This window comes from Chiloscyllium plagiosum, unplaced genomic scaffold, assembly GCF_037043375.1.
Source record: "Chiloscyllium plagiosum isolate Xiang-an unplaced genomic scaffold, Cpla_swu_hap1 HiC_scaffold_35, whole genome shotgun sequence".
Lineage (NCBI taxonomy): Eukaryota > Metazoa > Chordata > Chondrichthyes > Orectolobiformes > Hemiscylliidae > Chiloscyllium > Chiloscyllium plagiosum.
Genome location: NW_028270173.1, coordinates 6,109,659 through 6,134,529, shown reverse-complemented (window position 1 = coordinate 6,134,529; position 24,871 = coordinate 6,109,659). Strand labels below are relative to the sequence as shown.

At 44.4% G+C, this 24,871-nt stretch overlaps 1 protein-coding gene and 1 long non-coding RNA gene across 2 annotated transcripts; one reads left to right on the top strand and one right to left on the bottom strand.

The window, feature by feature from the left end:
- The first annotated feature begins 2 nt into the window (after positions 1-2).
- Positions 3-17,588, top strand: LOC122541504 (nuclear factor 7, brain-like). The gene is made up of 6 exons (XM_087979162.1): positions 3-1,005; positions 1,095-1,190; positions 1,282-1,515; positions 2,942-2,964; positions 3,067-3,170; positions 16,882-17,588. The coding sequence occupies exons 1-6, from the start codon at positions 580-582 to the stop codon at positions 17,406-17,408; spliced, it is 1,410 nt and encodes a 469-aa protein (XP_087835288.1). The 5' UTR covers positions 3-579; the 3' UTR covers positions 17,409-17,588.
- A 2,786-nt stretch (positions 17,589-20,374) lies between these two features.
- LOC148139996 (uncharacterized) lies at positions 20,375-24,665 on the bottom strand. Its single transcript, XR_015752998.1, has 2 exons — positions 24,516-24,665; positions 20,375-20,544 (listed from the first exon to the last, which is right to left on the bottom strand). It is a non-coding gene; the product is annotated as an uncharacterized LOC148139996 (long non-coding RNA).
- Positions 24,666-24,871: the final 206 nt, after the last annotated feature.

Below are 24,871 nucleotides of genomic sequence, written 5' to 3'. Positions count from 1 at the left end.
TGGTGGAAAGGGCACCAGCAGGATTCCCACTGGTCTCCCGCCCAAGATGCAGCAAATTCTGAGCCCACCCTTTTGGAAGGATGTCAAGGCCGAACGGTTGGTGCAAGGGAGATTTCCCATAATGGGACCAGGGATGAGGCTCTTCAGTTCAGTGCAGTGACTCCAAAAGTGAGGATTGAGAGGATCCTGGTGGATTGTAAGAGAGAGGTGAGGAGACGCTGGACAATATGTTTCAGTTTGTGTTTCCCACAAAGTCAGACACAACTTGGCTATTCGTGCCTGGGGCTGCATTGAGACTGAAGGATATGAAGGAGAGCAGCAGTCTGCCAGTCACTTCCAGGACAACATCCCCGCCCCCAAACTAACCCACGTTCCCCCTCATCTCCCGGCTTCAGTGCCGCTGCTCTCACGCTGTTTATTCCTCATTCTGCTCTGGGAGTTGTCTCCGCCTCAGAGTGGGCGGGATAGAATCAAGAATTCACCAATGTTATTTTGCAGTGAACGCCCTGAAGGAGTGACTGAGTTGAAAGTGTTCAGCAGCGCGGGAACACTGAAAGTGAAAGCGGTTTGAATCAGCCAATGCTGAGGGTGAAGATGGCTTCCAGACAGCAGGTCCACAGTTTGACCGAGGATGTAATCTGTCCCATTTGTCTGGATTTCTTCACCGATCCGGTTATGCTGGATTGTGAACACAACTTCTGCCGCTCCTGTATCACCCGGAGTTGGGAAAATAAAGAGAGAAACTCCTGCCCGGAATGTAGACAGGAGATTCCGGACAGATCCCTCAGAGGAAACCGGGCCTTAGCGAATCTGGCCGAGAAAGCTCGAAAATTAAGTCTGAATCCAGAAGAGAAGGAAAGTAAACATCACTGTGAGGAACATCAGGAAGAGCTGAAGCTGTTTTGTGAAACTGACAAGAAATTGATCTGTGTGATTTGTGTAGTTTCACCGGAACACAAATCTCACAACTTCCTGCCGATTAAAGACGCTGTTGGAATCTACAAGGTAAAAGGAAAGAGATTTCACCCCTGATTATTTCATCACATTTTCATGGTCTCACACTTTTATTGTCTGACTTTTTCTCCCAATCCTAGAATCAGGTGAAATCTTCCTTGGATTCTCTGACAGGGAAGAAATGGGCGACTCTCAAAATGCAGCAGGAGCAGAAACAGAAGATTTCCCAAATTCGGGTAAAATCTCCCTGAGCTCAGCTTCAACATTTGATTCAGACATTTGTTGTCTTTTTGCAGAAACATATTGTGTTAATATTTCTCCTGATAGGAAGAATCCAGCCGTGTGCAGACCGACATCAAATCCGAGTTTGTTAAAATGCACCAGATGCTGACTGAGAAAGAGCAGAGTTTACTCCAAGATGTCAGGGCACAAGAGGAAAACATTCTCAAAACAATGGAGCAAAACCTTTATGTAATTCAAAAGCATTTAAATTCCCTTCAGCAGAAACTCTCCAAGTTAGAAAAACAGTTGGAACAAAAGGATGGAGTGTTATTTCTGAAGGTGAGAGATTATATTTCAGTTTAGTTCAGTGAAAGTGTGACTATGAACTGTCCCAACATGATGCAGACACCCATCCTCCTTCATTCCCCCTGTTACTATCTCCCTCTGCTCCTTTCTCCATCATGGGTTTCTCTACTTTCCTGTTCAGTATATTTTCCTCAAATTACAGTGTGAGACAGTGGATTGCACATTCTCATCACTTTCTTAATAATTGCCTTTTTCCAGAACTCCCCATTTTATTAATGTGTAACTGGATGATGTTCACAGACTCATTTTTAGATTCCTTGGAAGGACATTAGTGAGTCCTTTTCTGGAAAACTGTGTCCAGTTCTGATCAGCAAGTTTTTGGAAACATTTTATTAAACTGGAGAGGGTCCAGAAGAGATATACCATGCCATTGCCGGGTATGGAAGCTTTGAGTTATAAAGGAAGGTTGGATTGGCTCGGACATTTGCCACGGGACCGTGGGAAGTTGAGAGACAGCCCGATAGAAGCTTATAAAATACTGCGATGTATAGAGTTAATCAAAGTTGTCTTTTCCCCAGGATGGGGGAATTTGAAGGCTGGGGGCACATTTTAAGGTGAGAGGAGAGAGATGTAGAAAGGACGAGAGGCAATTTGCTACACAGGGGGTGCAGAATGAACCTCCCGAAGAAGTATTGGATGTGGGTCCAATGACAATGTTTAAAAACAATGACTAAGAAAGGTTTAGAGAGATATGGGCCAGGAGCAGGCAGGTGGGACTAATTTAGTTTGACAATAGACAATAGGTGCAGGAGTAAGCCCTTCTGCCCTTCGAGCCTGCACCACCATTCATTATGATCATGGCTGATCATTCTCAATCAGTATCCTGTTCCTGCCTTATCTCCATAACCCTTGATTCCACTATCCTTGAGAGCTCTATCCAGCCCTTTCTTAAACGAATCTAGAGATTGGGCCTCCACTGCCTTCTGGGGCGGAGCATTCCACACACCCACCATTCTCTGGGTGCAGAAGTTTCTCCTCATCTCTGTCCTAAATGGCCTCCCCCTTATTTTTAAACTGTGTCTTCTGGTTCGGGACTCACCCATCACTGGTTGGATAAAAGGGTCTGTTTCCGTGCTGGATGACTCTGTGACTCAAAACCATCTTCATCTTCATTGAATCTATCAGTTTACCCTCTTACTTAAGAATAAACATCTTAGACAGATCTTTCCCCCAGTAAAATGTATTCATGTTTCCTTCAATCTTTCGCAGTAGCTGAGATATTTTTTATAGTAGCTACAGGTCTTTGAGGTCCTTTGTGTCACATCCTCTTTCTATTCCATGTTTACAACAATCAGAATTGGCAATTCTCAGCAACTTGTAACAATGTGAGTGTAATTGCTGCTTTCTGGATGTAGACAGTCAGTCTCTGTCAACTCAAATTGTGTTTTGTTTATTTCAGGAGGAAGCTTTTCAGAAGAGGAGGTAGGACATGCACTTTTACTGAAACTCAGTGCAAGTTCGTGGATTTACTCAGTTTATGGTGTTTATGGTGAATTTATAATTAATCAATGTTTAATATTTTAGGATTAGTGACATGACTCACGAACTATCAATTACAGATGGTATTCTGTCCACTGAAAAATTTGAAAACCTTTTCCCGTTTGCTGTGTGGAATACCACTAAACCTGGTAAAGTTCAGTTAAGTTCCTTTTTCCTGATCTATATTTTATAATTTGAGCTGGTGTGTGTGCAAATATCAAAGATGGTAGAATGAACTACTTAGCTATCAAGAAAACTGGTTAACAGTGGCTGTGATTGTCCTTGACATTGACACAGCATTTGACTTGGTGTAGCATAAAGGAGCCCTCGCAAAATTGGAGTCAATAGGAATCGGGGAAACTTTCCACTGGTTCGAGTCAAACCGAGCACAAAGGAAGATGGTGGTGATTGTTTAAGCTCAATCATCTCAGCTCCAGGACATTTCTGTAGGAGTTTGTCAGAGTAGGATCTTTGGCCGAATGTGGGTGATAGGGGTACGTACTGATGATTGTGCAATATTCAGCACCATTTACAACTCCTCAGATACTGAAACATTGTGCGTATAGTTTCAGCAACTATCACCATCCTGGAGGTTACCATTGACCAGAAACTGGACTCACCAGCCAGAGGCACTTTTCAGTTACAAGAGGCAGAATAGTCTGCAGCCAGTAGCTTACCCCATGATCCCCCTATGCTTATTCCTCATTTACAAAATGCAAATCAGAAGACTCTCCACTTGCCTGGCTGGGTGCAGCCCCAACAATACTCAAACACAATCCAGGACAAGACAGACTGCTTCAATGGTACCCCATCTTTCAACTCTGAATTTCACTCCCTGCACCAGCAACACACAGTTACAGAAATGTGTACCATTTACAAAAAAACACAGAAACTCACCAAGGCTCCTTTGGCAACAACTTCCAAATCTGCGAGCTGAATCATCTAAAAGGGCAGGGATAGCAGATAGATATGAACACCACCACTTGCACATTGTTCTTTAAGCCATATACCATGCTGAATTGGGTCAAATGTTTGGAAATCATCCTCACCTCTGTCTTAAATGTGTAACTCCTTATTCTGAGATTATGCCCTTGATTCTCTCACAATGGGAAACAATCTTTCCACATCTAATTTGTTGAGTTCTTCATGAATCCTAATGAAGGGCTTATGCTCGAAACATCGCTTCTCCTGCTCATTGGATGCTGCCTGACCTGCTCTGCCTTTCCAGCACCACACTCTCGATTCTGATCTCCAGCATCTGCAGTCCTCACTTTCTCCTCTTCAAGAATCTTTCATGGTTCAATAATGTCACGCCGAATTCTTCGATATTCCAACAAGTATCGGCAGAATCTACACAACCATACCTCATAACATAGCCTGTCCATCCCTGAAACAACCCTAGTGAACCTTCTTTGGACTGCCTCCAATGCCACTGTATCTTTCTCTTGATGAGGCATCAAAACTGTTCACAGTATTCCACCTGTGGTCTGAGTAGTGCCTTGTGCAATTTCAGCAAAACTTTCCCACTTCTCTATTTCATTCCCTTTGAAATAAAGGCCAACATTCCATTTGCCTTCCCTGTAACCCTCTGAACCTGGATGCTATCTTGTTGTGATTCATGGATGAAGACTCCCAAATCCCTGAGTTCCATAGCCTCCTGCAGTCTTTCTCCATTTAAATCATATCCAGATACTTTATTCTTCCTACCAAATTCCAACACCTCAAATTTCGACATTAACCTGTCAAGACTTTGCCAACATATCTAACCTGACTATATCCCTCTGCAGATTCTTTATGTCAACCCCTACTACCCATCCATTTTCTGCAAACTTGGAATTCACTTTCCTCAACTGAGTCATTCAGATATTTTGTGAATAATTGTGGCCCAGCTCTGATTCGTTTGGGCTCACTATTAGTTATTGCTGTCCTGAAAATGTCCATTCATCACAATTCACAGTATTTTATTAATTAGACAATCATCTCTCCATTTTAATAAACTACTTCTAGCCCCACAGGCTGTTATCGTCTTCAATAGCTTAATGTGTGGCACCTCGCCAAATGCCTTCAGAAAATCCAAATATATTCCATCCTCCGCTTTCCCTTCATCTATTCTTCTTATTATCTTTTCAAAGATTTTAAGTAAATTTGTCAGACATGATTTCTCTTTCCTGACTCTTCTTTGTAATATTAAACACTGTGCTATTGCATCCCTTGTAATGGATTTGAACATTTTCTCAAGACATTAACCGAATTGTCTGAGATTTCCTGTCTTCTTTTTTCTTAAGCATATTCTTATTGAAAAAATATATTCTTTAATATTACAACCATCACAAAACAATACAATTCAAAACAGTATAAAAAAACAAGAAAATAAAACCCTAACCCACCCTCATGTACACAATGTATAAACATATATAGAAAAATATAGATTATAAAAAAAACCCAAACTAGCTATTTAACTAAATAAATAAATAATAATCAACAACAAACTAATAAATAGTAATAACCCAACTCATCCAGACAAGACACTCATACGGTCACAGTTCCTCCTGTCTGGATATTGGACTTGTAAAACACAATCGTTATGGTTACATAAAAGCCCTTATTAGTGTGGCAGATAAATCTGCGTCCAGTTTTTCCAAAAAGGGCTGCCATGTCTTATAAAAATTCTCAGCTTTGTGGTGTACCCTACTTGTGAGAAATTCCAAGGGAATATGTTCCATAACAATCTTCCACTAACCCGACAGGCCCGGGAGACATTTGGATACCCAACCTAGCAAGATATTCTTTCTTGTGCAGAAAGTGAGGATATTGAAAACTTTTTTCTTCTGCGCGTCTGCAGGGAACACAGTGGTCAGGCCCAGAAGTGGAGAGATAGGGTCCTTCTCCACCCTTAGTTGCAAAATCTTCTCCGTTGCACACGCCACAGCACTCCAATATGTTTGAAGCCTACCACAAGATCAGAGACAATGGGTAAGAGTGCCCGTACAGACCTTGCACTTGGGACTTGTTGCAGATACCCCAGGTTTAAATTTTGACAATTGGTCCGGAGCCAAGTGGACCCTATGGAGAATCTTCAACTAAGAAGCATGGGTCCTTTTGCAAATTGATATCTTTCTTGCATTTTCCCAAATATCTTCCCAGGCCTCTGAGGAAACCTCAACACCTAGTTCTCTCTCCCACCCCCCAAATTAAAGTGCATTCTTAGCACTGAGCATCCCCCTCCATGTCATATTTGTAGTCAAAAGTGTAGTTTTTTTTTGAATAAAATCCCTAACTTGAAAAAAACGAAAGAGGTCTCTATTAGATAGCTCGTATTTCTGTACTATCTGATCAAAGGACATCATTGTGTCTCCCTCAAATAAATTGCCTATGCAAGACACACCCCCAATATTTAAATCCTGAATCTATCATCCCTGGTTGAAAACCCAGCATATCCACTAAAAGTCTAAAGGAAGATGTTTTGTCAATACTGCCTTCCTTCTGGTGAATTGCTCTCCATGCTTTAACAGTGTTGATGACTATTGGGTTATGGCAGTATTCCCTATCTGTCCTCATTTTGTCCAAGAACAGCAAGCTGGTAAGAGGGCACCTTGCCTGGGAGGCTTTGATATCTAACCATATTGAAAGAGGATCCCCACAAGCCCAATCACGTCGGATAAAAGCGAGCTTAGTTGGTAATTTTCAATGTCCGGAAGGTCCACACCCCCAATCTGTGAGGCAGTTGCAGTTTAGATAATTTAATGAGGGGCCGCATATGATGCCAAATAAAGGAGCTGAACCAGCCATTCAGTCTCCTAAATGTTGCTTATTGAAAATCAGAGGGAAGAATTCGTACAGGGTGTAGCAAACGGGGGGAGAATATTCATCTTAATAAACGCTATCCGACCCAGCCACGAGACCGGAGGTGCTTCCCATCTTTGAAGGTCTTGTTTACTTTTTTCAAATAATTGAACAAAATTGGCTTTGAACAACCAATCCAGACTGGAGTAACGAATATGCCCGAATTCACAAAACCCCCCATTTGACCACCAAAATGGGAATCGATATTCACCCTCAAGACCTAGCTCCTTTGTAAGGCCTCCGATTTCGCAAAATTCATCTTATACTGTGAAAAAGTGCCAAACACGCAGATGCATTGTATCAGGCAAGCCTGAAACTGCTGGATTTGACAAAAAAGTTAGGACATTATCCGCATAAAATGAAATCTTATGTAATTTTGACCCCACTTCTGGAGCTGATATGTTGGGATCCCCACAAATGATCTCCGCCAATGGTTCAATCATCAGTCCCTCTATTGACTGTTGTTGACATGCCTGAATTACATTAAGCAACCTCCTAACATTATTGGAGGATCTGTGGTCGTTTATGAAGCCTGTCTGATACTCTTTAATTATAGAAGGTAACACAGTTTCCAGCCCTAATGCAAGATTCTTAGAGAGGATTTTAAAGTCCACATTTAAGAATGAAATGGGCCTGTACGAAACACAGTTTCCGTGACCTTCCCTTTTTTAAGAATAAGTGAAATATTGGCCTCTCTCAGAGATGGCGGGAGACAATCATGACTATGAATCATCAAGCATATTGAGCATCGGACCTGACAGTATGCTTATACATTCCTTATAGAATTCGCTGGGAAGTCCATCAGGACCGGATGCCTTTCCACTCGGAAACTGCATCACAGCTTCCTGCACTTCTTGCTCTGATAAGGGAGCATTGGGAAAGGATTCTTGTTCAGGCATCATGCCCGAGAGCTTCAGATCCTTAAAAAATGATTCCATTTTGACCCGCCCCTCCTCACAACCCTCAGATTGGTATAACTTAGAGTAAAATCTCTGGAAAGCCAAATTAATCTTCTTAGAGTCACATGTTAAGTTTCCAGACCCTTCACTCATCGCTGTAATGGCTTGTGGGGCACTCCTTTTCCCAGAAAGACATGCTAAGTATTTGCCTGGCCTGTCACAATGCTCACATAATCTTTGCTTTGCAAACGCAAGCTCCTTCTTTGCTGTCTGCGTGAGCACGGAATTCAATGCAGACGGCAGCACCGTAATCCTCTGTAGTTTGACCAAAGAGGGTCTGTCAAAGTAAGTTTTCTTGGCTGCCTTCAACCGTGCTTCATGGAGACGTTGCTGCTTACCCTTCTGCTGCTTCCTACTGGCGGAATAGGAAATAACAAACCCCCTAGCATAGGCTTTGGCAATTTCCCAAAGGATGGATAGACTACCAACTGAGTGTAAGTTAATGCCTAGGAACGTCTGAAATTCCCTGGAGAAATACTCCACAAACTTATTATCCTTGGGGATAAAGGGATCCATTTGTCAGTGCCTCGAACACACTGTAGCATCCTTAATCCTAACCAACGGGTATACTGGAGCATGATCAGAGATGGTAATATTACCAATCATACAAGATGCCACCAAGTCCAGGGTTGCCACAGGGGTCAGCATAAAATCAATCCTGGTGTGACATCTATGTGGATTGGAGAAAAACGTAAAATCTCTGCCTGTAGGGTGGAAACGCCTCCAAGCATCCTCCAACCCTAACTCCCCACATAGATCCACTAACTGTTTAGCTTGTACAGAGGGTACCGAGGGACATTTGGGCAACATTTCTACTGTGGGATCCATGAGACAGTTAAAATCTCCCCTTATGATGATGTGCTGGGACTCGAGACTTATCAGTTTAGAAAATGTGAAGATCTCAACCCCCCGGGAGGGATCTCTCGGTTCCGAGATTGTCAAATAAACAACAGAAGTATGGTCTGCTTCGGTAAGGTTTCACACTTTATTTAATATTGGCTGGGCACAGATTTGTCCAGCAACACAGAAGTTAAAAGCTTTTGTGTTCCTTTGAGAAACTGCGCAATTCATTTAGAACAAAGGCAATTTTTATATGTTTCTTAAGAAATAGTACAGCCTTAATTGTAAAATATAACCAGTAAAGTATAATAAAATGACATAATGGACAGCAGGTTAACCCAATGATATTTCCTGGAAAATAAAATTGTTTTTCTTCACATCTCTCTGCACCTGCTTGTCAAGGTTAACTAGGATTGTTAGTGATATCCTATCTAGATTGGTTAATTCCATGCTGTGGAGGCTCCATTTTCTGCTTTATCTTTTAATTCAGTTCGCTCAGCAAAGCAGAAATGCAACTTTTAGCAGAGTGAGAAGCCATTTTAAACACAGTGTAAATTTGCAGCCTGAAGCCATTTTGTTATGTTACTTTGTATTGGGAAGCCATTTTGTGGTTAATAAAAGCATGCATAAAATGATTGCTCCTGACAGCAGCCTAAATCCAGCTTTTAGATCCTCAAACGCATCTACCAAAAATTTAAGGGGATGAGCTGGAGGACAATAAACATTTAAAACCAATAAACCATATTCTTCCCCATTTATCAAACCTTAAGAATTGCAAACCTCCCATGTGTGTCTTTAACACACGCTAGTAACTTAAAAGGGAGATTTGTTCCGACCCAAAATAGCTACTCCCCTACTTCTGGTATTAAATGATGAAAAATAAACTTGGTCAAAGACATTCTGCTGTAATTTCTAATGTTCCCTGTCATCCAAGTGTGGCTCCTTTAACAAAGCAATATCCACCTTCTCCTTTCTAAGACTCAAGAGTACCTTCTTCCTCTTAATTGGTGAGTGACTTCCCTTGATATTCCAGGTACACCATTTAATCAAGTCATTAGCCATAACTTTCTGCAGTAACTTTTAAATTCCAGAGAGGAGGAACACAAACCACAAATCGCTGAGCCTTAATGTTACATGATCTACCAAACATAAAAATAAACTAAGACCACTACATTTACCAAACTACAAAACTATTAAAAATTAAAAACAACAAGAACCAACGAACAAACCAACATATAAAGCGCCAATGGTGCTAAATAGGGCAACTCACCCCCTGCCCAGTGGGGGCAACTACCCATCCCAAACTGCCCATAAGTAGGCATCTAACCATCCCACCCATCTTCACTTCTCCCAGCTCGAGCCGCATTACGAACATAAGCAAGAAAGAAAGTAAACACACCAAAGAATACCAATATGAATAAAAAAGACATTTTTAAAGAAAAAAAGGGATAAATACCCCACTTGTTCTTTGATATATCTTAACTTAGAAATTGAAAATATACATCGCAACCACCGCCAAACATAGTTTAAACCAAATTATCAATCGAAAAAAAATAGAAAAATAAAGCTTCACCTGGACTTCCTGTGTTTCTTTTACAAAACGACAAAGACATACCCAAACAACACTTCTATTTATACATACTAAAATTGTTCAGATTAAGTTAATTTATCCACAAAGTCTCTTGCCTTCTCCAACATATCAAAGAGATGTACGGATCCATCTAAGGTGACCCGAAGTACTGCCGGGTACCTCAGAGAGTACTGAATCCCAGTGATGCCAGTCACAAGCTCCCTCAGTCTTCTCTTGACATCGTCATAAGATTTTCTTTTCTGGAACACCACCGCTGAGAAGTCCTGGAAAAACATGATTTTAGAGTCCTCATAAATTAGGGCCTTCAGATCCTTCCCCTGGACTCTGGAAGCTTCCATGATTCTCCCCTTATCCTGATAGTGATGGAACTGCACCAGGAGAGGATGAGGATGTTGACCCAGACCCGATCTCTGCTCTGTGACACGGTGAGGCCTCTCGATCTTCGATGCTGTCATGCCAGCCCCGAAGTTAAGGAAGTTCAGTAGCAAGTCCTCAATAAATTCCACAGGCCACTCACCTTCCTTACTCCCAGGCAGACCGATGATCCGAATGTCTTTTCTCCTGCCCCTGTTCTCAAGATCATCCACTTGGTGGTGCAAATCACGGACCTGCATCTCCAGGGCTTGGATCCTATCCTTGGATGAACTGGCATCAGCTTCCACCACTGTGACCCTGTGCTCCACCTCATCCATCCTCTTTTTCAGGTCTCTCAGCTGCTGCTCATGCTTCTGCAGCATGAGAGAGTTTGGAGCCAGCTCCTATTCTATCTGTTTCCCCAAGATCTTGGGAAATTTCGTGAGCTCATTCACCAGGTCCTGGAAAGTGATCAAGTCCGAAGATCTTGCAGACTGGGCCAAAGGCCCAACCTCGGACACTCCTCCTTCCTTTTTGGCATCTCTGGATGGCAGGTAAGTTAACTTTTAAAAGTTTCTTGGGACTCCACGATCTTTCTGGAGTCCCAGGATATCATGATGGTCTGGATTGAGCGGGTTCAAAGTTTGTCCCGCTTGTGCTGTGATGCGGGGCTCTGCAATGCGATCTTCCGAGATCGCCGCCATCTTGGATTGCCCCCACCTGTCCTACTTACTTTGTATTTCGGATAAAGCTGTCATATTGTCAGTTTTCCAATACTCTGGGATATTCCAGAATGTAAGGATTCCTGGAAACTGCCTCTGCATCAACCATCTGTGTAGCTATTTCCATTAATATCTGGGATGCATCCCATCAGGTCCAGGGGGATCTCTTGGTCTTCATCCCCATTGTTTTCCCTGCTTTTCTTGTCTCAGAATAGTCCCTAAGGTTATCTCCACTCCTCCTTTTGCTCCTTGAATATTTAGTAATTTTTGGAATCCGATTTGTAGCTTTGTCTGTGAAGGCTGATGCAATGTATTAATTGAGCTCGTTTTCCATTTCCTGATTCTGAATTATAATTTCCTCAGCCCCACTCTCTCAGGAATCAAAAACAGAAAGTGGTGGAGAAACTAAGCAGAGTTCCTATCTTGGGTCCAGTGTCCCTTGCTCAGAACTGACAGCAGCTGGGAAATGGTGGTATTTTCTCTGATGGTGGGGATAGGTTGTGGCTCATGGAAAGGGGAACGAGTGAGTCAAATTGATGGAAATGGTACAGAGAGAGACAGAGAAAGGAGAAACAAACAACGGGATTCCTGAAGCTAAGCTGAGAGGGAGATAAATGCTGAATGGATGCTAAAGGGAAATGTGAATCATTGAAAGTGGATTGGCTTTGCTAACTGCTATGGAGCAGACCAAACCCTCTCCAAATATTTTAAGAAAGTAGTCCAGACCCTAATGTTTTCTTAATTAAAGGTAAAGATAAGGCGTTTTATCCCGGATGCAATTCGATTGGTCAAACTACCAGGCTTGGAACAAAACACACTTTATTCATACACTATAATTAAAATATAGGCAAAAGGTAAATGAAAGAGAACAATTGGCCTCACTGTAACTCTCTAGTACTTAACAAAATCACGTAAATATTAACCATGACTAATTAACTTTTCCACTATTAACTACTACTATTTAACTGTTCTAATACAGTAACATCCCATAAACACACCCTTAGTACAGGCAAATTCAGTAAGACAGATTGTCTCACATGTAATTCTAGCAGCAGGAAGAGAACCCCAGCTTTTTGCTGTAATGGAGAGAGGAATAAGAGCTTTCACATTTAGCTTCAAGACCCCAGCAACTGGTGAAAGCTAAAACTGAAAATCTTGGTTAGCCTCACCCATTCAGGCTGCTTCTATTGTTCAAATGATCAGTAAAAGATTCAAGGCCTCACAAGCTGTTTACTTTATTGGTTTAGGAGGCTGCTCAGAACCTATGTCAAAACCTTTCTTCATAGAAATAAACCAGAACAAAATACACCTCTTAAAGCCATTGTATCACTACAACAACCAATATAGAACAGGACCTCGTGGTGTGGGGATGGGGAACAAACATGGAGGAAGGTATTCATGCTCTGAAATTGTTGACTCATTGCTGAGCCCTGTGGGCTGTAAGGTACTGAGGGGGGAAGATGCGGCGTTGTTCCACCAGCTTGTGACTGGCATCACTGGAGCACTGCAGCAGGACTGAGACTGAAATGTTGACACAGAAGCAGAGAGTGAAGTGGCAAGTAACTGGAAACACAGGATCATTTTTACTGACAGAGCAGAATGTTCAGCAAAGCAGTCAACCCCAGTCTGCATTTCATCTCCCAAATGTAAAGGAGACTGCACTGTGAGCCGTGAACACAATAGAATGGATTCAGTGAAGTGGAAGTGAGTCACTGCTTCACGTGGAAGGTGTGTCTTTGACTTTGGAGGAAGGAAACGGGCAATTTTTCCACCTCCTGTGGGAGCAATCCATTTTCACTTGTTCCCATTTCCCGTTTGTATCCCCCTCGTGGATTATCCCTTTGTCTGCTTCCCCATCTTTTCTCACTCTCTCTCTCCATCTATTTGATTCAATTCTTTCCAAACACACACACACACACACACCCAGTCCCAAATACACAGAAACGCCCAATACACACAAATCACCCCCTACACACACACACACATTCTGTAACAAAGTTCTTCACCACACACCCCTTCCTCTCACATATCTACACCACAGACACCTCACCCACACAAACACATTCCCCAACAAACGCAGTGACACATGCATCCCTTCACACAGACACATCTCCCACTCATGCACATCCCTCCACACACACATATATTCCCCCACACACACATCCATGTATCTGGATTTAAAAACGGCCGTCAATTCGTTCTAGGGAATTATTTAAGCTTCATATCACAGCACGTTCTTCAGTTTATTTACTTTTTCTGTTTCCAGGATAAAAGGGAGTTTGTGTGTGTGAAAATAAAATCTTATTTTTAACAGCGCAGCAGGTCAGGCAGCATCCAAGGAACAGGAGAATCGATGTTTCGGGCATAAGCCTTTCTTCAGGAAGGCCTTCTTCACTTTCCTCATTCCTGAAGAAGGGCTTATGCCCGAAACGCCGATTCCCCTGTTCCTTGGATGCTGCCTGACCTGCTGCGCTTTTCCAGCAACACATTTTCAGCTCTGATCTCCAGCATCTGCAGCCCTCACTTTCTCTTCTTATTTTTAACACACAGGTAGGTAATAAACCCAAAATCTGACAACTTAAAACAATGTTGAAAAGTGTGGTGCTGGATGTGTTGGTGCCTGATGAAGGACTTATGCCCGAAACGTCGATTCTCCTGCTCCTCGGATGCTGCCTGACCTGCTGTGCTTTTCCAGCACCACACTTCTCAACTCTGACTCTCCAGTACCTGCAGTCCTCACTTTCTCCAACTTAAAACAATGTCCGTGTGAAAATCCCATGTGAACATTGTACGTCAGTAACATGAGCAGGAGTGACCCCTAGAGCTTTCTCTGTCATTCATAAAGATGGCGGCTGATCTGATTGTGACCTTAACTCCATTTTCCTGCCTGACCCCCACAACCTTCGACTCCCTCATTGACCAAAAACCTGTTTAACTCAGCTTCGAGTCTATTCAATGAACTGGCCTCCACTGCTCTCGAGGGGGAGAGAATTCCAAAGATTAATGATCCCGAGACACAAAATCCCTTCTCATCTCCATGTTAATTGGCAGGGCCCTTACTTTGAAACTCTGTCCCTGTTTCCAGATTCCATCACGATGGGAAACAGCCTCTCAATGTCTACTCTGTCAACACCATCATCATCTTATACATTTCAATAAGAACCTCTCATTCCTCTAAACTCCAATGAGTACAGCCCCAGCCTGAAACCTTCTATCACAAGGGAACTGCTTCATCCCAGGAACCAACCGAGTGAGCATTCTCTGACCTGTCTCCACTGTTTCAATAAAGCTCTTTCCCAATGGCCCTGACTTCAATCTAACCAGTACCAGCTGAATTGCTTTCCATGGCATTGAATTTTAGGAGGTTTAATTGGTATTTTGAGATCAGATTCAGCATTTCCAGTTTCAATTTTGTGAAAACACATTTCACTCTCCCATGATATTGGAAAATAATGAATGACAGTGAGAGTCAGACAAACAGGAGCCTTTTCGCGAGTTTTGAGAAGATTTGTAGCTCAGGTTGAGGTTTTGGATGTAGGTTTGCTCACTGAGCTGGAGGGTCCATTTTCGTCACCCTACTAGGTAACATCTTCAGTGGGCCTCAGGCGAAGCACTGCTTAAAATTCCTGCTTTCCATCTATATGTTTGTGTTTCTTTGGGTTGGTGATGTCATTTCCTGTGGTGAAGTCACTTCTTGTTCCTTTTCTCAAGGGGTGGTAGATGGGGTCTAACTCGATGTGTTTGTTGATAGAGTTCCAGTTGGAATGCCACACTTCTATGAATTCTCATGCGTGTCTTTGTTTGGCTTGTCCGAGGATGGATGTATTGTCCCAGTCGAAGTGGTGTCCTTCCTCATCCGTATGTGAAGATACTAGTGAGAGAGTGGCTAGTTTTCTGCCTGTTTGTCCAATGTAGTGTTTGTTACAGTCCTTGCACAGTATTTTGTAAATGACATTAGTTTTGCTGGTTGTCTGTATAGGGTCTTTCAAGTTCATTAGCTGCTGTTTGTGGGCTACCATGATGCCAAGGGATCTGAGTAGTCTGGCAGTCATTTCTGAGATGTCTTTGATGTAGGAGAGAGTAGCTAGGGTTTCTGGATGTGTTTTGTCTGCTTGTTTGGGTTTGTTACTAAGAAATCAGCAGACTGTGTTCATTGGGTACCCATTCTTTATGAATACACGGTATAGGTGATTTTCCTCTGCTCTGCATAGTTCCTCTGTGCTGCAGTGTGTGTTGGCTCATTGAAATAGTGTTCTGATGCAGCTTCATTTGTGGATGTTGGGATGAGCTTATTCTCACTGAGACAGCTGGAGCAATATTCCATTGGGTGTTAACTCAGAAAAAGCTTGAAAAAGGCTGGAATAACAAAGGCAGTGAAGTTAGAAATGTTTAGATATGTGAATTTGAATAAATTATTTTCCATTTTTTTACATTTGCAGCTCTCAATATCCACATTAATTTGCCACCTCAAACTGCACTTCACAATATGGAGCTGACCCATATTCCTGTGCTTAATGCACAATGTCCCACTCCTTCACACACTCACATCCGCACCCACTCACACACAATTACCACACATCCAACCCCCCCAACACACACACATCACCCACACTCACATCCTCACCCTTATCACACATCCACCCCCCACACATCCACCCCACCCACACTCACATCCACCCCCCACACATCCACCCCACCCACACTCACATCCACCCCCCACACATCCACCCCACCCACACTCACATCCACCCCCACACATCCACCCCACCCACACTCACATCCACCCCCACACATCCACCCCACCCACACTCACATCCACCCCCACACATCCACCCCACCCACACTCACATCCACCCCCACACATCCACCCCACCCACACTCACATCCACCCCCACACATCCACCCCACCCACACTCACATCCACCCCCACACATCCACCCCACCCACACTCACATCCACCCCCCACACATCCACCCCACCCACACTCACATCCCCATCCACACACACACCCCACCCACACTCACATCCTCATTCGCACACACACCCCATACACACTCACATCCTCATCCACACACACACCCCATACACACTCACATCCTCATCCACACACATTTACCACACATACATATCCTGTCCACACACATACATATCCTGTCCACACACATACATCCCCACCTCCACACATACACCCATGCATATACCCCCTCACCCAAACATACACGTCCCCCCCACACACACATTCCCTCCCATCTCATACACACAAATTTTCCACACTCCCACACCTGCATGTCTCCCCCACAGACACACATTCCCTTCTCTCTCTCTCACACACACACTTGCCCCACACTCTCACACAGTGCTCATCCATATACACGTTCTCCCCAACACACACATGCACACTCCACATAGAAAGACACACAGCCCCACCCACATACTCATCCTACCTCCCCCCACCAACCTGCACACATCTTCCCCACACTCACACATTCTTCCCCACTGTAACACATGAACACACACACTCTTGTCTCTAAATCTCTTTTTTTCCTACCAGTCTCTGTGACCGTGGATGTGGAAACAGCGAGTCCCTATTTCGAGGTGTCTGAGGATCTGATGAGGTTGAGACGGACTGGGAGCCAGAGGAGTCTCCCTTACACCAAGAAGAGATTTACATACTGGGCTTGTGCCCTGGGATCAGAGGGATTCAAATCGGGGAGACATTACTGGGAGGTGGAGGTGCCGGGGGCTCCGGGCTGGAGTCTGGGAGTAGCCTCAGAGTCTGTGGAGAGGAAGACATGCATCAGTCTGATCCCGGGGAATGGATTCTGGATCGTGGGGCGGGATTGGGATAATTGTTATATAAACTTGCCATCCTCTCTCTGTGCACGTCAGATACTCAGGAAGGTGGGAGTTTGTCTCAGTTATGAATCTGGGACAGTTTCATTTTACAATGCGGACACCAAGTCCCATCTACGCACCTTCACTAGGAATAAATTCACTGAGAAACTTTATCCTTTCTTTGGGATTTGGAATAAAGACCAGTTTCTGAGAATCTGTCATGAAAGGGGCGGTGCCTCGTGACCTACCTAACATTGCAACGACACCCTGGGTCAGGGATTGGCGTCAGACACCCCCATTGACAACAGGTTGTTGTAAAATGTGTTGTTGAATTTTGAGATTATATTTTGTAAAATCACAACCGAAATGTAAATAAAGCATTTCCAAGTATAAATGTCAGATGGTGAAAATAAAAAAAAGTTCATTAAATCTCTTGTATCTCTCCTTCCTTCATTTACTCCCTGCTTCAGTCAATACCCCACATTCCCATACTCCATCTCTTCACCTGTTTCCCAGATTTCTCTGAGTTTTCATTTCTCACTCTGCACCCGGAACATGAAATCCTGAGGGGACTATCCAAACGCTGAAGCAACATTTTCATAGCATATTCGATTGAACTCCTTATATTTTTGGTGAGGGGAGAATAAAACCCACGCTGTCCCACGATTTCCAGCATTCCCAATACTTAACTCCAGCTCTCTCTCCACAGCTGTTGCCAGACTTACTGAAGATTTGCAGCATTTTCTGATTTTATTTCAGATTTCTCGCCCTCCCCACACCAAGGGGTTTGATCGTATGACACCGCCATCTAGTGGATGTGATCGTCACTGAATGGCATTGGGCAGCAGTACCGTCTCTTGCCAGACATTGGCGGTGCTGTACCGTGTGTTTGAAAAGATACCAAGGATCAGCGATCAATTTGTAAATTCTCTGAAAAGTAAACGTTTCTAGGGTCCAGATGGTGTTCCTGAAGTAGTTTCCGCTGGGGATGTCTTTCCGACAACGAATATCTTTATTTATTTATAGACCGGTGAGTCTGACCTCAGTGGTGGGCAAGTTGTTGGGGGGAATCCTGAGGGACAGGATGTACATGTATATGGAAAGGCAAGGACTGATTAGGGATATGGCTTTGTGCGTGGGAAATCATGTCTCACAAACGTGATTGAGTTTTTTGAAGAAGTAACAAAGAGGATTGATGAGGGCAGAGCAGTAGATGTGATTTATATGGACTTCAGTAAGGCGTTCGACAAGGTTTCCCATGGGAGACTGATTAGCAAGGTTAGATCTCACAGAATACAGGGAGAACTAGCCATTTGGATACAGAACTGGCTCAAAGGTAGAAGACAGAGGGTGGTGATGGAGGGTTGTTTTTCAGACTGGAGGCCTGTGACCAGTGGAGTGCCACAAGGATCAGTGCTGGGCCCTCTACTTTTTGTCATTTACATAAATGATTTGGATGCGAGCATAAGAGGTACAGTTAGTAAGTTTGCAGATGACACCAAAATTGGAGGTGTAGTGGACAGCGAATAGGGTTACCTCAGATTACAACAGGATCTGGGCCAATGGGCTGAGAAGTGGCAGATGGAGTTTAATTCAGATAAATGCGAAGTGCTGCATTTTGGGAAAGCAAATGTTAGCAGGACTTATACACTTATACACTTAATAATAAGGTCCTGGGGAGTGTTGCTGAACAAAGAGCAGCATGGTGGTTCAGTGGTTAACACTTGTGCCTCACAGAGCCAGGGACCCGGGTTCAGTTCTTGCCTCAGGCAAGAGTTTGCACATTCTCCCCGTACCTGCGTGGGCTTCCACCGGGTGCTCCGGTTTCCTCCCACAGTCCAAAAATGTGCAGTTTAGATTAATTGGCCATGCTAAATTGCCCATAATGTTAGGTGTAGGGGAATGGGTCTGGGTGGGTTGCTCTTTAGAAGGTCGGTGTGGACTTGTTGGGCTGAAGGGCCTGTTTTGCACACTAAGTAATCTATTCTAATCTAAAGAGACCTTGGAGTGCAGGTTCATAGCTCCTTGAAAGTGGAGTCGTAGGTAAATAGGATAGTGAAGAAGGCCTTTGGTATGCTTTCCTTTATTGGTCAGAGTATTGAATACAGGTGTTGGGAGGTCATGTTGCGGCTGTACAGGACATTGGTTAGGCCACTGTTGGAATATTGTGTGCAATTCTGGTCTCCTTCCTATCGGAAATATGTTGTGAAACTTGAAAGGGTTCAGAAAAGATTTACAAGGATGTTGCCAGGGTTGGAGGATATGAGCTTTCGGGAGAGGTTGAATAGGCTGGGGCTATTTTATCTTGGAGGATCAGAGGTTGAGGGGTGACCTTATATAGGTTTATAAAATCATGAGGGGCATGGATAGGATAAATAGACAAAGTATTTTCCCTGGGGTGGGGGAGTCCAGAACTAGAGGGCATAGGTTTAGGGTGAGTGGGGAAAGATATAAAAGAGACCTAAGCGGCAACATTTCCACACAGAGGGTGGTACGTGTATGGAATGAACTGCCAGAGGATGTGGTGAAGGCTGGTACAATTGCAACATTTAAGAGGCATTTGGATGGGTATATGAATAGGAAGGGTTTGGAGGGATATAGGCCGGGTGCTGGCAGGTGGGACTAGATTGGGTTGGGATATCTGGTCGGCATGGACAGGTTGGACCGAAGGGTCTGTTTCCGTGCTGTACATCTCTATGACTCTATGAATCATAAAGAGGTACAGCATTGAAACATAATCTTCAGTCCCACTGGTCCATGCTAACCAGATATCCTAAATTAATCGAGACCCATTTGCCAGTATTTGGCCCATATCCCTCTAAACCCGTCCTATTCATATACCCATCCAGATGCCTTTCAAATGTTGTCATTGTACCAGCCTCTACCATTTCCTCTGGCAACTCATTCTATGCACTCACCATTCACTGCGTGAAAAAACTGCCCCTTAGGTCTCTTTCAAATCTTTCTCCTCTCACCTTCAACCTATGCTTCCGGTTCTCCCACCCGAGGGAAAAGATCTTGTCTATTTATCTGCCATTCATATGCCATTCACATACAAAAGAAAACATACATAATCACTACAGTTGTAGAGTCAGAGATATATACATCACAGAAACAGACTCTTCGATCCAACCTGTCTATGCTGACCAGACAGAGGTCGACATGATACTCCTGATTGTGACTTCAAATGGCTTCCACTGAGGACGTCCTGCAGGCAACAGTTCTTTTTATTTCAAATGTACTCTTTATTCACAAAATGCATCCATTACATAGTCATTGAAGCAGCTCTGATCTGTACAGTTGACTTCCCCACCTCCTGGTGCTGCCTGGCTTGCTCCAACTTCCTGGATCTACAGTTTTTTTTTGTTTCTCATCTGTTCTGTGCAGGAGCATATGAAGAAACAAACAAACATTAGAGTTTGACTCTACCCAACAAACAAACCAAAGACTTTTCTTCCCTGTGAAAGACCACTTTGACATATATTTGAGACACTGTGAGGGTCCTATAACTGAACGGACTCCCATTTGCCTTCAGCAGAAAATACCTCAGACAGTGGTCTTTCCCCACTGCCCCTTGGCAGCAGCTGACCCAAGCTTTAGTGCATCCCTCAGCACGTAGTCCTGGACCTTGGAATGTGCCAGTCTGCAACACTCAGTTGGGGTTCACTCCTTGTTCTGAGTCAGAAGTCACACAACACTAATTTATAGTCCAACAGGTTTATTTAAAATCACAAGCTTTCAGGGCACTGCTCCTTTGTCAGGTGAAGTGCAGGGAAGCGCACAGGCGCAGGAAGTATAGACGGAGAGATCATTTCAAGATAATTCCAGGTAATTAAGATTACATGTCAAAAGATCATACAAATGCTGTGAGTGGAACATGGACAGGCTGAATAACAAGTCTTTGCAGGTGATCAAAACTGTCAGATGGTGGGAGTAAAGTGTCAGCAGCTGAACAACAAGCGAAAGGGAGACCTATAATATGATTAATGCACCAACAAACATTGCACCATTAATGCAATAAGAACCAGTAATAATTCAAAATTGAACCAGTCTGTTAATTTAAGGACCAGGCCACATACCAATACCCGAACAGGAAGCATTTTCACAAACTGCCTGGTATTCTGATAGCTTGTACAGCATGGGAAAGCTAACCCAAGGATATACAGCCACCACTGGTCCAGTTGTTCACTTTTAAATTTGCTTATGTCCACAAAGCACTAAACATTGACCATTGACAGCAACAATTTGAAAGCTGCCAGTGAGACCATATTGAGGGCTCACTTTATGTTGGGCTGTACCCATCCTCCATATCATAGCTAGTCAGGGCGCACTGAACATAAGCAACAGCCACCAAGTAAATACCATCTCATTAATGTTCAATTACCCTCTGTGTACTTAAACTCTTCGGTGTCTCTGGGTGAATGGAGAGTACAGGATGTGCTGAGTGAGCATCGCTGGCAGTTTAAAGAAAGCTGTAGGTCAGACAGAGGCTGGGAACAACTGAATAAGTGACACAGGAGGAGTGTTCCTGTTAAAAAGAATGGTGCTACCACATTTATACTGGCTACCACGCATTGTGAGGAACTGGAGTAACCAGACACACTGTAAATAATGGAGGAATTGTATAAAATGGCCTTGCCAGTGAGCTCTTACACAGAACAGACTTCTAATGCTGTTGATTTGTCTATATCTCCAATCATAAAATAACAATTCAGTGGATATGTTTTGCCACAACTGGACAACTGTATTCCCTCGGTGACACTGACAAGGAGGGTCTAAAAGGTGCGATGAGAATGTGGGACGTATCAATGGTGTGAATAATAGACATGATTCGGAGATGCCGGTGTTGGACTGGGGTGTACAAAGTTAAAAATCACACAACACCAGGTTATAGTCCAACAGGTTTAATTGGAAGCACACTAGCTTTCGGAGCGACGCTCCTTCATCAGGTGAATAATAGAAGTATTTAAGGGGAAAGAGATTGGGGCAAATGACTGGAAGGATATAAGAATACACCAACGGAATGAGAAACAAAAGTGTGTGCTGAGCGTTAGCCTTGGCAAAGACCAGGAGGTAGAGGCCTGGTCTGGTCTGCCTCTCCATATTGTTTGGAACAGAGAGGGGGGAGCAGGGGAACTGGGATGGGTTTAAATTGGTTGCAGTTTCATTGCCAAGAGAAAAGGAAATCTGTTATTTCCCAGTACACACCAACCAACCAGGCCTCTCACCTTCCATGACCCTATTGGCATTTTGTTAGAAACTTTCTCTCCTGAAAAATGAAACACCACCTGTTCTGCCGACAGAGTCTTGCTTGTGTGCTGCATAGAGCCATTTGCCGAGTCGATCAGGAAGGATGCAAGCCTGAGAGGGGTGACTATTCCTGGCAGCGGGGGCCTGCAGGTTAAGGCCTCCCTGTACATGGATGATGTCGTCGTTTTCTGCTCGGATCCGCTGTCGGTGCACAGACGCATATGTGACCAGTTCAAACGGGCCTCGGGGGCCAAGGTAAACCGAGGCAAGAGCGAGGCCATGCTCTTCGGGAACTGGGCTGACCAATCCTCGATCTCCTTCACCGTCAGGACCGACCACCTGAAGGTGCTGGGTATTTGGTTCGGGGGGGGCTGGAGCGTGCGCCAAGTCTTGGGGGGAGTGTATCAGCAAAGTGAGGCAGAAATTGGCCAGATGGAAGCGACGGTTGCTCTCCATCGCGGGAAAAACCTGGTCATCAGGTGTGAGGCACTGTCAGCATTGTTATATGTGGCACAGGTCTGGCCTATTCCCAGAACCTGTGCCATCGCAGTCACCCGGACCATCTTCCATTTTATATGGAGATCAAAGATGGACCGGGTCCGAAGAGACTCGATGTATAAAGCTCTGGGCAATGGGGGAAGAAACACACCCAACGCCACCCTCACCCTGATGGCCACCTTTGTGTGTGGCTGCATCAAGCTGTGCATGGATCCCCGGTACACAGAACACCAAGTGTCACTACGTACTGAGGTTCTACCTGTCCCCGGTGTTGCGAAGGATGGGCCTAGCCTCGATACCGCAGAACGCTCCGAGTAGTTGGACCGTTCCATATCACCTGTCCTTCGTGGAGAAGTTTATGAAGAAAAACACCTGTGACCACAAGTCCATCAGGAAGTGGTCAACACGTAGTGTCCTTGAGACCCTTCAGGAAAAGGAGAGGGCAGATCTTGTTGAGCAGTTTCCTGAGCAGACTGTCAAAGAACTTTCCAACAAGCACCAACACATGGCTTGGCTGGTGGTGAGAAGGGCTCTGCCTGTGAGATCCTTTATGCACGCCCGGACTCTCAGCCGCACCGCACACTGCCCTCAAAGCGGCTGTGGAGGGGACGAGACTGTCACACACCTCCTTCTGGAATGTGCCTACGCAGAGGAAGTCTGGAGATGAATGCAGTGGTGTTTTTCGAGGTTCGTCCCGAGCAGCGCCGTGACGTGGGACTCCGTGCTCTACGGCCTGTTCCCTGGGACGCACACCGAGACCAACATCAACTGTGCCTGGAGGATCATCAACTCGGTGAAAGACACTCTTTGGTCTGTCCGAAATCTTTGATCTTCCAGCTGAATGAGCTGACCCTGACTGAGTGTTGCAGACTGGCACATTCCAAGGTCCAGGACTACGTGTTGAGGTACGCACTGAAGCTTGGGGCAGCTGCTGCCAAGGCGCGGTGGGGAAAGACCACCGTGTAATGTCTGCCTGCCAAAGAAGAACAGAGGGCCCATGCAGTAAGTGGGCTCCGCTGACACCTCAGCTAAATATGTGGATAGTAAACGTATATAGGAATGATTAATTCTGATCTCTGTATGCAAAGAAATAGAATGTTTACGTATGTAAGACATGACCAATTGTACAGATCATCCAAATATTTTATGTATAAAGTATATTTTTGAAATAAAAAAACAGTTTGCAAATATTCTCCCTGGAACTGCAGCGAGAGTCCCGTTTGGGCAAGGTCACTGGACATTTCCAGGACCTCCCTCCCCCTCCCTCCACAGGCAGCATTGACACTTTAGCAGAGGTTTCTGGGACGCAAGCCCTGACAGTGGTTGGTCATGGTGGTTGGGGGGGAGCGCAATGGGAGGAACAATATCAAATCGCCAACTGAGAAGCTGCAGGCCCTCCCTCCCCCACACACAAGTCCAGGTGCTGGATTCTCAGCACACAGTGATTGCTCTTGGTCACCTTCAAGCCTGGGGAAAAGAAAGGATACACTTTCTCACTGAAGTTGGCGTGGAAAGTGAACAGATGGGAAAAGAGATCTGCATCATAAAAGGAAACTCTTCCTCCTTCGTCGCCCGGGTAGATCCCAATGTGGGTGGGGTTACCTCTCACATCGATCACCTTCGGATGATATAGGAAAGCCCCAATGCTGTCATTCTCCCTGCATATGGTCCAGTAGCCATGCTTGGGAGACTGACGCAGCTCTCCTTACGGTTGGTGGACTCCTTGGTGACACCCAGGTTCCAGTCTTTGCCATCCCCAATGGGCTGAGAAGTGGCAGATGGAGTTTAATTCAGATAAATGCGAAGTGCTGCATTTTGGGAAAGCAAATGTTAGCAGGACTTATACACTTAATGATGAGGTCCAAGGGAGTGTTGCTGAACAAAGAGACCTTGGAGTACAGGTTCATAGCTCCTTGAAAGTGGAGTCGCAGGTAGATAGGATAGTGAAGAAGGCATTT